This window comes from Perognathus longimembris, chromosome 3 (genome assembly GCF_023159225.1).
Source record: "Perognathus longimembris pacificus isolate PPM17 chromosome 3, ASM2315922v1, whole genome shotgun sequence".
In the NCBI taxonomy this organism is placed as follows: domain Eukaryota; kingdom Metazoa; phylum Chordata; class Mammalia; order Rodentia; family Heteromyidae; genus Perognathus; species Perognathus longimembris.
Genome location: NC_063163.1, coordinates 60559879 through 60573950, shown reverse-complemented (window position 1 = coordinate 60573950; position 14072 = coordinate 60559879). Strand labels below are relative to the sequence as shown.

The 14072-nt window shown below is 36.2% G+C and overlaps 1 protein-coding gene across 2 annotated transcripts in view; it reads right to left on the bottom strand.

The window, feature by feature from the left end:
• Positions 1-14072, bottom strand: part of Mtmr6 (myotubularin related protein 6) — a 40968-nt gene that overhangs the window by 8524 nt on the left and 18372 nt on the right. Inside the window, exons 3-10 of one of the 2 annotated variants that reach the window (XM_048341630.1) lie at positions 10322-10484; positions 8741-8898; positions 8185-8313; positions 7442-7576; positions 6322-6435; positions 4615-4747; positions 3508-3617; positions 3037-3162 (exon numbers count right to left, since the gene is read on the bottom strand). In XM_048341630.1, the coding sequence (XP_048197587.1) occupies positions 3037-3162; positions 3508-3617; positions 4615-4747; positions 6322-6435; positions 7442-7576; positions 8185-8313; positions 8741-8898; positions 10322-10484 (1068 nt within the window). The remainder of the gene's footprint in view (positions 1-3036; positions 3163-3507; positions 3618-4614; positions 4748-6321; positions 6436-7441; positions 7577-8184; positions 8314-8740; positions 8899-10321; positions 10485-14072) is intronic. The other variant, XM_048341629.1, reaches the window with a different exon arrangement.

Genomic DNA, 14072 nt, shown 5'->3' with positions numbered 1-14072 from the left:
CAGGGCTTCATCAAAAATGCCAAATGAATAAGACTACTGTCGACATACTGTCTAATGTCGACATTACATTTAAAGCCCTAGGTGAATTTTCTTGGGCGTAGGCCACGTGGCTACTGTATAGGTTCTTGGTACATTGTGTATTGTATATATGTCTACCTGACCTAGGGAAGGGAAAGAAAAACAGGGTGTAAGATATCACAAAAAATGTACCCACTGCCCTACTATGTAACTGTTTTTTTGGTTTTTTGTTTTTTGCCAGTCCTGGGCCTTGGACTCAGGGCCTGAGCACTGTCCCTGGCTTCTTCCCGCTCAAGGCTAGCACTCTGCCACTTGAGCCACAGCGCCGCTTCTGGCCATTTTCTGTATATGTGGTGCTGGGGAATCGAACCTAGGGCCTCGTGTATCCGAGGCAGACACTCTTGCCACTAGGCTATATCCCCAGCCCCCTACTATGTAACTGTACCCTTTTTGCACAACACCTTGTCAAAAAATTTGTGTTTAATTAATAAATAAATTACACAAAAAAAGAATACATGTGGCTGTAGTCTTGAGGTACCATCTTAAGCTGCAGACCTCCCGAACCCCCCCACCAAAAAAATGCCAAATGAAAGGCCCCAAGTTCAAGCACCAGTACTGGCATAAAAAATATAAAACAAAATTATCAAAGAGAAGTTTTGGCGTAAATCAGAGGCTAGAGGAGATTCTAGTGAAGGATTTCATCCCTGCAGCAGCTGGGGGGAGGGGGAGAGGAGAGGGAACAACAAGAGTTTTAGAATTGACCACAGATCTGTTTTAACGTGCGCGCGCGCGCATGTGCGCACGCGCGCCTGCCTTTCCTGAGGCTTCAATTCAGGGCCTGGGTGCTGTTCCTTAACTTTTCACTGAATGCTTGTGTTCTACCACTTGAGCCACAGCTCCACTTCCAGATTTTTGGTAGCTAACTGGAGATAAGAGTTTCATACACTTTTCTGTCAAGGCTAGCTTATGAACTATGATTCTCAGAGCCTAGCCTCCAGAGCAGCTAGGATTACAGGTGTGAGCCACCAGCACCCAGCTTTGTGATTTTATTCCGATGCAACTGGAACTGAAAAGAAAAACATAGCTTATCTTGTAATCCTAAAGTAAGTTGAACATTACCTTATTAGCTGTTTTCTTATTTGCATTTAGTCTATCCCAGATTCAATATGTTAGCAGCACAAAATAAGAGTACTGAAAATGAATGATTTTAAATCTTCCCTTGCTCTACAGTGGCACTGTATTTAATTACTGTGTACTTAGGAAAACTGTCTAATATCTTTTTCTCACCATATATTAGCATGTAAATTTTAAAAGATAATCTGATCATAAGCTATGCTCAAAAAGCCCAACATGTATGGTTTTGCTCATATGTAGAACCTTGACCTAAAGACATACATTTGTGGACATTTTATACACGTATACACACACATTATATATATTTTTGTGGACATGGCACTATATATACATGTCCACAAATACATGATATGAACATATGTATGTTTGTATACATGTGTAAACATATCTGTGTTCATATACATAACATACAAACAAACATACACATAGAACATGATTCTAACTATGGGATTATTTAAGAGGAAGGAAAGGGGAAAGGGAAAAAGAAGGATGGAAGGGAAGGGGTGACACTGATCAGGAAGCATTGTACTTATAACCTGACTTATGGAACTGTAACCTCTTTGAACAATTACTTAATAATAATTCAAAAAAGAAAGATGGAGGTTGAATAAATTCTAAGTACATTGCAATTATATATGAAGATGGCATAAGGAAGCTTGACCAATAGGAGGTTGGGGCAGGAAAAAAGAAAGCAACAGAGAAGATTATTCTGAGTAAAATATAGGCACACTGAAATACTTTGGTATAGTTAGTACACACAAAAAAAATGAATGATAGCAAAGTAAAGTAGACTGAGAGGGGCATCCTTGGGAGTGGGAAGGGCAAATAGGCTGAATGAAGATGAACATGGTAAAAGTAGTTTATTTGCATGTATGAAAATAAAACTATGAAACCTATTGCATTTATTTCAAGCAGGGGGAGTGGGATGTGGGAGAGTGATAGAGGGATGAGATTGATCACAATATATTCTATGCACATGTGAAACTGTCACAATAAAGTCCTCCCTTGTACAACCAAAGTCAGCTAAGAGGAAGTTAACTGGCAAGTCAATTAACAAATACAGTTTCAGAAAACTTTTGATGATGACAAAAAAATTAGAGAAAATAAATGTGCCACTAATGTCCTGAAGAAAAGTTAATCTGAGCAGACATTAAAAAGAAAACCAGGGGCTGGGAATATGGCTTAGCCGTAGAGTGCTCACTCGCCTTGCATGCATGAAGCCCTGGGTTTGATTCCTCACCACCACATAAACAGAAAAGGCCAGAAGTACAGCTGTGGCTCAAGTGGTAGATTGCTAGCCTTGAACAAAAAGGAAGCCAAGGGCAGTGCTCAGGCCCAGGACTGGCCAAAAACAAAAAAAAAGAAAAAGAAAACCAACAAATAGCATTAACCAAGGCTTTATCTTCAGAATGGAGAAATTTGTCCAAACCGAATTTTAAGCTTCATAAATAAAACATATCTACCATGTTATACTTAATGAAAGTATTTTAAGTAGAAAGTTCCCTCTAGAATATAGCTTTCAAGAATTCTTATTCATGCCTTTTTGTTAGTGTGTTACTTTTATTAGATAAAAATAAGGAGAAAAACTGAGTATTTCTATAGATATATTTTAGAGGTGGGAAAAACAGAAAAAGTCTTAAATCTTATTTTGCCACAGATATGGAAAACAGTCTGACTCAAGGTCTCTCAGCCTCAGCAGTACTGACATTTTGAAGCCAGGTAATTCTTTGTTATAGGGCCATCCTGTGCATTACATTAAGCTTATTTCCACTGTCTGCCAGCTACACCACTGCCTTTAGTGTCTCCAAACATTGTCAAACATTCTATGAGGGAACAGAATTACTTCTGTCCAAGAACCACTGGCCTAACATAGTAAATCCTTACCATGAATCCTTTAATTGTCCTGTAGTAGGAATCCAATAAAAGCGAACCAAGGGAACAGACTTGGGATGTCCTATCCCAACCGTCTGAGCAATGTACCAACACACTTGCATTTTCAAGCACTATTGCCTGAAAAGAAAGATGACATGCTTAGATTCTAACAGTATGCCTTTTACATAAATCAGTAAGTCTATTTACTTGAAAATCATACTATCAGGCATTGTATTTTTAAAAAAGTACTCTACCTGCAGTAATAATGTTACTGTAGCATAATTCAAAACAAACAAAAAACAGATATACATAAAAACATTTCAAAGAATTTGAAGATTTCAAGCCTTTCGGGTAAGTGACACACAATATTTTTAAAGTTCAAATTAAAGTGACCCAGAGGTTTGACATCAATACAGAACAGGATAAATCCACCCCTTCACAATCAATTTAAGTCTCCAAATCAAGTATGAGAGATAAAGTTACTTTGGCTAAGAAGATTGCAGCATCCATAACAGCTTTGATATGGCGGAGCCATCCTGAGCTCTCCAAACCAGAATAGAAATCGTTGACAGCGAGCCCTTTGGTGCCATTCACTAAAAAAAATAGAGGTAAAAAAAATTGCAGTAAGAATGAGGCAAGAGGGTGACATTGTCCAAAAAGAAATGTACTCTTTAGGGCTGGGGATATGGCCTAGTGGCAAGAGTGCCTGCCTCGGATACACGAGGCCCTAGGTTCGATTCCCCAGCACCACATATACAGAAAACCGCCAGAAGCGGTGCTGTGGCTCAAGCGGCAGAGTGCTAGCCTTGAGCGGGAAGAAGCCAGGGACAGTGCTCAGGCCCTGAGTCCAAGGCCCAGGACTGGCAAAAAAAAAAAAAGAAATGTACTCTTTACCTGACTTATGTAACTGTAACCCCTTTGTGCATCACCTTTATAATAACATAAAAATTACATTAAAAAATAAAGAATGAGACTAGAGTTTCCACTTGTCTTTTTATAGCTCTCTCAAGGTGAGAAAATTGAAAAAGGATAAAATAAATATGCAAGGCTTTTTACAAAAGAAATATACTATTAGAATCTTAATGATTTGGAGGGTACATTTTTCTGTCCTTCCTTTTATGTAAAAAAATGTTCTAATCTCATTTAAAGCAATGCAACAAATGTTTAACTAATATTTCATATTTTAATTTTTTAATTCTAAGTCATGATTGGAAAGATAGCTTCATATTTAGGTGAAACAGTAGCATAAATACTAATTTTACTGGTTACTCAAGAATCTCTTAATAACTTTTTTTTACAAAACCATTAGAATTGTACTAATGTAATAGATACTACCCAATTGTAGCTACTGAAATGTGAACAAGTCAAAATGAGGTGCATTATAAGTGTAAAATATACAACTGAGTTCTAAGACAATGGTAACTAAAATATCAATACTTTTATACTGACTACATGTCAAAATTTTAATATATTAAGAGGATACACTATCAATTTTACATGCTTACTTTTGACTTTTTTGATGCGGCTGCTAGAAAATTTTAAATTATCTGAGATCAGCAAAGATGTCTAAAAGGTAAGCAATAATCATACCTTCCAACAATTTCTGAAGGCTGGACCTCATTACATGGATATTTTCTATTCCAACAAACTGAAATCTAATATTAGAATAGTTGTCTTCATTTTCATAACCTTTTCCAGCTGCTCTGTTGGCTATGGCATTCAGCTAAAATTTAAAATGTTAGACATTGAAAATCAAATTACTTTTATCTTTAAAATTAACTTGCCAAAATGTCATAAAATAACTATATAAGTCACATTTTAGGTAGAAGAGAACTTAAAGGAAATCATCAAAACTGAACAAGTTATCTGTTTTTTTTAAATAGGCAAGAATGTCACACGATACCAAAAATACAAATAAAGTAATGATATGGCTGATGTGTAAAGGAAAATCCAGACAGGAAGTATCCACAAGTTAGGAAACTATGTTTTCAGTCAGTTCCCATATCATATGTCTATAAACATAGGAATACCTTCTATCTCAATCTTAAATGACTTAGAGTTAAGTAGAGTTGGAGAGCTTTTCATTTAAAGAATCAAACTGAGATTCACTTCCAAACAAGACTTAGAATCCCTAGGGCCTGAAAATCTGATGTGAAATGTCTACAGATTAAGGTCTGCATGTTAGACATAACTGGAGGGCGATGAACTGTATAAGAGAGTACATATTTCACTAGCCTGATAGACCTGTAAGAAATGGATAAAAAAAATGAACTTGTTTCTAGAGGAAATAGACTGCCATGGTCATTCATTATTATACCATGTTATTCAAGATTCTGTGAGAATTTGGTATGCTTACTTCTTTCAGAATAGGATTTCATACAGTATGTTACTACAATTTAGGATGACCTTTCTCGTGAATTTGGATGAAAGAAAATCTAAAAGTAGAAGAGAAAAACCTTTCCTTCTCTAGCTGGGGGCTCTAGGTTTGTAACAGCTACAGTTAAATTGTATTTATTGACTCAGCATCTTTAAAGATACTACGGTAAAATTAAGAGAGCTTAATTATTATTACTCATTTTCTTAGAAAAGAAAGGTGTATTTTCTGTGTAGAAGACAATTATTCATACAAATCACAATCAGACTTCATCTTCCAAAAATCTGATATTGCTGAGTGTGGTGGCTTAAGCCTATAATCTTAGTTACTTGGGAGGTAGCTATTGGAGGATTAGGGTTCAAAAGCCAGCCTGGACCCAAAAAAAAAAAAAAAAAAAAGTTCACAAGACTCCATCTCAACCAATAGTTAGTGCAGTGGTACAGTACTGCCTGTTGTTTGTAGCCATGTGAATAATAAGTAGGAAGATCAGAGTCCAGGCTGGCTTGGGCAATAAAGCAGCACACTATCTCAAGATAGGTAAGGGTAGGTAAGAGTGGCTCAAGTATAGAGTACCTGCCTAGCAAGCACTAGGCTCTGAGTTCAATCCCCAGTACCACCTTTCAAAAAGTTTTGTACTATAATCACATCTTATATTTAATATAACTAATAATTAATCAATCCAGATTGTACAAGGTATAGATTGAATTTTTTCTTACAGAAAATATCACCAACTCCTAACTCCTAGAAAAAAAAATTTCAACAAAATAAGAGATGATGAATCACCAATTTCTAATTGTTACTATTTCCTATGACTCTCATCTTCTGTTCCTCTGTCATCTCATCTAATGATGATAATGACTCTATGACAAATAGAATTCCTTTTGCAAGCTGCCTAAAATTGATTTGTGTTCTATTTTGCTCACTCGCTTTTTCTCATCGCTTTCTCTTATTTTCTCATCATTCCAGATTTTTGAAGAAATCCTCACTATAATTCTGCCAATGTCCTTTTGTGTATCCCACCAGCTCTGCATGCGATGCTATAATAAAAATTAAAAGCAAAGTTAGCTATTACCATTGAAGATTTTAATGACTTTAACTTCAGGTCCTTACATGTAGTGGCTGCTTAACTGTGCTCATAAAAATTTAAAAGGAGGGGCTAGGGATATGGCCTAGTGGCAAGAGTGCTTGCCTCATATACATGAAGCTCTGGGTTCAATTCCCCAGCACTACATATACAGAAAACAGGCAGAAGTGGCACTGTGGCTCAAGTTGGCAGAGTGCTAGCCTTGAGCAAAAAGAAGCCAGGGACAGTGCTCAGGCCCTGAGTCTAAGCCCCAGGACTGGCAAAAAAATTGAAATAGAAAGGATTCTGACTTGATCCCAGTGGTAAAAATGTATAGCCTTATACCACAGGTGTTTTACAGAGTAACAATTTCCTGTCATTATTTTTAATGCTCTTGTTCAATGTTTCCTAGGTTGTTACCTCGCTATTGTTACTTATTAAGGTCAAATTATTTTAAAGCAAAATGTGTTACAAATTAAGAATGACTTTAAAAATTGATATTTCTTCACAATAATGTAAGGTTTAGACACCATCAAGAGTTCCCCTGGGCACTGCTGAGGATCGCAGTTGGAAGCCAGGCCAGGAAGGAAAGTCTGTGAGCTTTCACAGACTTTCAAAAACAGAGGTATGGCTCAAGTTGTAAAGTGAAAAAGCTAAGGGGACAGCACTCTGGCCCTGAGTTCAAGCCTCAGTACCAGGGCATGCACACACAAACATAAATATACATATAATTATATATGTGTATGTACATATACACACACATATATAGTACATAAATAAAATTTAATTTTCTTAAAGTTACACAAATGTACACCAAAAAACATAATTTGGCACCTCAATTATTAAGAACTAGTCTTCTAAGTTGGTATCCCTTAAAGGACTAATTTCCTTTGCATCATTAGCCTCCATTTGTTTCAAAGCAGGATTAAAGCAATAAAAGATAATGGCAGGAGCAGACTGCATGCACTTAAGATACATACTTTGGGCCTGGTATCCACAACATACATGTAGCGATTGGCTGGGTTGGCTTTACTAATGGCTTGAAGCAAATGTTCATCCTCCAGGCACCGGGCACTGAATCCCGACAGTGGCTGACTGCATCGACATATGGCAGCCTAATTTTAAAGACAGAAAACCGATTATACAGAGGTCTCTAAGATATGACTCAAAAATGCTTGGAAATACGTCATGTATTTAAAACTAAGACCATTAGAACATACTAACTATGAAATCTGATTTAATTAAATTCTGTTTCAATATCTTGAGGTTCCCTAAGTTTTACCAATATTTTCTAAGAAAATGAACATAAACACTCTTTTTTTTTTTTTTTTTGCCCGTCTGGGGGCTTGAGCACTGTCCCTGGCTTTCTTTTGCTCAAGGTTAGCTCTCCTACCTCTTGAGCCACAGGGCCGCTTCCAGCTTTTTCTGTTTATGTGGTGCTGAGGAATCGAACCCAGGGCTTTATGCATGCTAGGTAAGTACTCTACCACTAAGCCACATTCCCAGCCCTTCAGGGTAGTTTTATATTAAAATTTCATAGATGTAACTAAGTAACAATCATATATATATATGTATGTGTGTATATATATATTTTTTGTTTGTTTTTGTTTTTGTTTTTTGTTTTTGTTTTTTTTGCCAGTCCTGGGGCTTGAACTCAGGGCCTGAGTACTACTGTCCCTGGGTAGTATATGTCTTTACAAAACTCCAAACAGAAGGTTCCTACCTCTTTGTCTTGATGATAGTAGGAAAGAACTGGGAATCTTCCCTTGCTCCGGAACTTGGAACTACCAACAATTATTGGTTTGCTTGCTATCCAGGGCACATAAAGTTCTCTGGGGTAAGTTTCACAAATCTGCAAATAGTAAACAAATAACTATTTGCCTCATTGTATAAAAATCATAAAGTTAAGAAATATTCCAAAACTTTTAAAACTTAAATTCAAGAACAGTTGTATATAGACAAATAGCATAATAAAGGATTAGAGGTGTGGCTCATGTGGTAGAGCATCAGCCAACCAATGAGAGAAAACATCAGATGAAGAGCTCAAAACCCGGTCTTAAACCAAAAGAAAGAAAAGAAAAAAGAGAAAAGAAGAAAGGAAGGAAGGAAGAAAGAAAGGAAAAAGAAGGAAATACCATAATATAACCCTTTGTACAATTAATATACACTAGTTTTTAAAAATCTCAAGAAAAGCATGCTACAATTCATACCACTTGCTACTATGACATCTCTCCCTGGTCCTCACATATTCTGAATTTCTCCCCAAAGCAGTAAGTTACCTTGTATTCTCTGTTGGCATCAGACAACTGCCAATGTGAATTTGGCACTCCCATCCTCTTATATTCCTCAGCAAGGTTGATGAGGTGCCAACCTTGCAGCCGTTCTGAATCATTTTGCTTAGGATTATAAGAGAATGCATAGAGATCTTCATATTTTGCTACAAAATACAAAAACACAAAACATTAATATGTAACTTATAGGGCCTAATACACTATAAATAAAAGCAATTTTTCAACCTTCAAAGAGATGATATGTGAACATATTATCTTCTAAGTTCTGTAATGCAAATGATTATATAAAAAAGGCATACACATGAAATTCATTTGAGATTTAATTCAAAAGTTGAAGCTAATAAAGAATAAAATTAAGGGCTGGGAATATGGCCTAGTGGCAAGAGTGAAGCCCTAGGTTCGATTCCTCAGCACCATATATATAGAAAAGTCCAGAAGTGGTGCTGTGGCTCAAGATGGCAAAGTGCTAACTAGGCTTGAGCAAAAAAGAAGCCAGGGACAGTGCTTAGGCGCTGAGTTTAAGCCCCAGGACAGGACAAAAAAAAAAAAAATACAATTAGACTTGTATGCTAAATTCTGTATTGAAATTTTTCTTTTCTTAAATGTAAAATTAAAACCAAATATAATCTTCCTATGTACCCCTTTCCCTACATGAGATATGAAACAAAAGCTAATAGTAAAGATGGGTAACAGTGGCAATGCCTATGATCCCAGCATTTAGGAGGCTGAGTCAGAGGATTGCAAGTTCAAGCTATCTTGGCTATACAATGAGGCCCTATCTAAAAAACTAAAATAAACAGAAAATTTAGAATTTCCTGGGGCCACTGGGGCCTGTAATCCTAGCTACTGGGGAGGCTGAGCTTTAAGGATCACTGTTTGAAACCAGTCCAGGCAGTAAACTCCATGAGACTCTTATCTCCAATTAACCACCAAAAAAGCCAGAAATGGAGCTGTGGTTCAAGTGGTAGAATGCTAGCCTTGAGCACAAAAGCTCAGGGACAACACCCAGGCCCAGAGTTCAAGTCCCAAGACCACCACAAAACAAAAACAACAAAAAACATTTAGAGCCATAGAGGTGGAATAGAGAACATGAAATTGCATCACATTACATAATCATACAGGCCATTGTGGACCAAAGCAATGCTTGCAAAACTCAGGAGAGAACTTTCTTCTGCTCAAAAAGCCTGGAGTCAGAACCCTCTGAGGAATACACTGTGGATTGACTGTAACAGGCTCTATGTGCAAAAAGAAAAGAGTGAACATAGACCTGCTCCTAAAAACCCACTGTTAAAACACAGGCAAATTGTTGTCAAGAAGCTTTTAAAATGTTAAAATAAATCTACAGTTTCTTTGATCTACTATAAATGGTTTATTATCCTTACTTTGTATACCTTTCTTACAATTAAGAACAGTAGTTCTAGTTATTTCTAACCCATTTTGGGAGATAGAGAGTACACAAGAACCTGACTACCAGGATAACAAAGTATGAAACACTAATGAGATTTTAAAGGTATCTTGGAAAACCCTATGCAAATTTAGCACACATGCTTCAGTCCCTAAGTACCACACCTTGTTTAGACAGTTGCAGTAGAGAGTTATAGATATCGTGGCAATCTCTTTCTCTGGGAACAATGAAATGCACAGTCCTGAAGTTCTTGCACTGAATCACAAGTGGGCATCCAGAAGTAGTCAAAGCAAGTTTCTCCACTGAGGCAATATGGTGATGTAATATCTACAGCATTAAAAAAAAAATCAAGAAAGCACTTAAATGTTAGGAATGCCACCCTCAAACAGAGTAAAAAAAATGTTATTTGGTGCACACTCACTCATACTTAATATATCCAATAGCTTAACATTCAAGCCAGAAATATGGGTGTCATCTGGGTGGATAAAAAGTCCTACTATAAACTCAATACCTAGATGGTATTTTAAATATATGATTTCCATTCTCACTGCTACCAATAATACTTTATTACTGAAATAATCTTTGCCAGCTAGGCACTGTGGCTCAGGCCTACAATCCTAATTACTTGGGAGTTCGAGATTAGAGGAATGTGATTTGAAACTAGCCCTGGCATAAAAATTCACAAGACTCAACAAATAGGCACATGGTGGAGAAAGTGCAAGCCTATCATCTCAAGCTAAAGAGGAAGCAAATGGGAGTTATCAAAGTCCAGGCCGACTCAGCATAAAATGAGACCCTATCTTAAAAATAACCATCATAAGGTTGGGAATATGACTTAGTGGTAAAGTGCTTGCTTAGCATGCATAAAGCCCTGAGTTTGATTCCTTAGTACCACATAAACAGAAAGATCCAGAAGTGGCACTGTGGCTCAAGAGGCAGAGTGCTAGCCTTAAGCAAAAAGAAGCTCAGGGACAGTGCCCAGACCCTGAATTCAAGCCCCAAGACTGGCAATAAGTAAATAAGTAAATAAATAAATAAATAACCATCATAAAAAGGGATTAGTAGATTGGTTCTAATTACAGTGGTCCAGCCTTGTTAACAAGTATGAGGCTCTGGATTCAAATCCCAATACTATTGCTTCTCCACCTTTTGGCTAAGATCAAGTGTAGTAAATCCCAATAGTGCCAAAAAAAATCTATTTCTCAATTTTTATTAATTTTGGAAAGGTAACTTTAATCAAGATGAACTGTATTCATAAATATACTGAATCAAAACCCTTTGTAAAACTACTTAAAAGACAATAAGAGAGGAAAAGTAAAGGAAACAAATTCTGCTGGGTACAGGTGCTCATGCCTGTAATCCTAGCTATTCAGGAAGTTGAGATCTGAGGATCATGGCTCAAAGCCACCTAGGGCTGGAAAATCCTTGAGACTCTTTATCTCCAATTAACCACAAGAAAACCAGAAGTGGTGCTGTGGCTCAAAGTGGTAAAGCAAAAGAGCTCAAAGACAGCATCGAGGCCTGAGTTCAAGCCCCATGACAAAAAACCAAAAAATCTGCCCAGGCACTACTGGCTCATATCTGTAATCCTAGATACTCATGAGGCTGAGATCTGAGGATCACACTTTGAAGCCAGCCTGGGAAGACAAATCTGAGAGGCTCATTTATATTCAATTAACTAGCAAAAAGCCACAACTGGAAGAATAGGCTCAAGTGGTAGAGTACCAGCTGTGAGTAAGCTGAGTGGGAGCATAGGGCCTCCAATCCAAGCCCCAACGATGTCACACACACACAAATTAAATTTAAATAAAATATACACAAAAATATACAAAAGACAAGCCACATACTTGAAGAAACAAATAATGACATATATAACTGATAAAGTATTAAGATACAGAATTCTTATAAAATTAATAAAAAATGGGGTTGGGGATGTAGCTCGGTGGTACAGCACTTGCCCAGCACATGCAAGGTCCTAAGTACAAGTATCTATATCACAAACACAAATAAATTAAAACAAAAGAAAAGATAATAAAAAAAGAAAAGACCCAATACACTAAATCAAAAAGAAAACTTCTCAACAATTAGCAAGTTAACAGCACAATTGTACATCCAAACACACAGACAAAAGTCTTTAAATAGACAATGGCAATGCTGTAAAACACTGAGGCAAAACAATGTGTAATACTCAGAATAAATCCAAAATGTCATTTAATATATATACTTAAGCATATTATCCTTAAATGAGTTATGTAATTATATGATAGCTCTAAAGAAGTACATATTAAGATTATATTGTATATAAAATCAGTATGTTATATATTATGCTTATCTAAGACATGCTACTCCCAGGCAAATACCTAAGATAAACTCTAAAATATCCATTTAGCTAGCTAGCTATACAAATAAGAGATGTTTGCAGAGTTAACTTTTCAACATCATGTGATTTAGTGGCACCGAAATATCTACCCAGTTAGACACCCAAGCATAACTTTTGGCTCCCCAAAACCTTCACTATCAATAGCCTGCTGATGACTGGAAGGAAACATTACTAATAACACAAATCAGTGACTAATGCATACTTTATATGGTATACATTATAAGCAGTGAAAGATAAATGAGAATGACAAGACATCATTTTTACTATCTTATGCAATTTCCTAAAGACAGACATGAAATGTATCTTTTGTTGTTTTGGTGGGTGTTTTTTGCCATACTAAGGGTTGAACCCAGGGCCTTGACATGGCTATTCCTGGCAAATGCCCTTCCCACTTGAGCTACACCTCCTGCCCTTTGATTGATACTTTGTTTCAGAGACAAGATATCCCCACTACCCAGGCACTGGTGATCCTCCTACCTCTACCTGTAAGTACTGAGATTACAGGCATACACCACCACATACAGTCACTACTCACAGTATTGGAAGTGGATACTCACAACACTTGAGCTCATACAATAGCAATGCATGTGGCAACAAAATCATTACAGTAATATAGTATATAGTAGGCTAATTTTATGCAGTTGTGATATAATATTGCATGCCTACATTTCTCTATTTTCTGTGCCTGTGTCAATTTTGACAAATTATAACTATAATAGGTTTACGTATATTTTATGGTAGTCAATGACAAAGTTACCTGCATACATTTTATGCATCCATGACATAAACTTTTCTTTGGTTTATTCAGTACTTGTATACTACTTATATCACTGTCTTTTCAAAGTGTTACAAATCTCGAGGACAAAATCAGCCTACAAGTGGATCCATACAGATCAAACCTAGTCAGTATATTATTTGAGTCAACTATAGACTGTAGGATGCATATATACATTTTCAAGTATATCTCTGTATCCATATGAAATGCATTTGTCTATATTATATATTGTAATCTTTATAGTAAAGTAAAAAAAATCTTTATAGTACCCGTAGGTACTATGATTTTAATTCCATATAAAAATACTGAAATATATCAAATAACCTATCCAATTAGTTAATGTATTTCAATTTTTAAAAACTGAAAGTTAACGAACAATTATTTTCAATTATTTATAGAGATGAGTGCCTGGTATCCTACAGAATTCCATATTACTCATGACATCACTCTTCAGGAAGTTCAGGAGCCACTTAAAATATTTTGAGTGTTATAGTTGTATGCCTATAATCCTAGCACTCCAGAGGTAAAGGCAAGAGAATTGCATGTTGGAAGGTAGCTGAGCTACATAAGAGTCAGAGACCAGCCTGAACCATATAAGAGCCTATCTCAAAAAAACTTTTTTTGTTTTGAGGTAAGTAACCAATGATTAAATTTCTGTTTTATGTGTATATATTTATATTCTGCTATATATTTTATATGTTTATATTTGAATATATTTGATATATACTCAATATATCTCAATATATCTCAAATATATTCA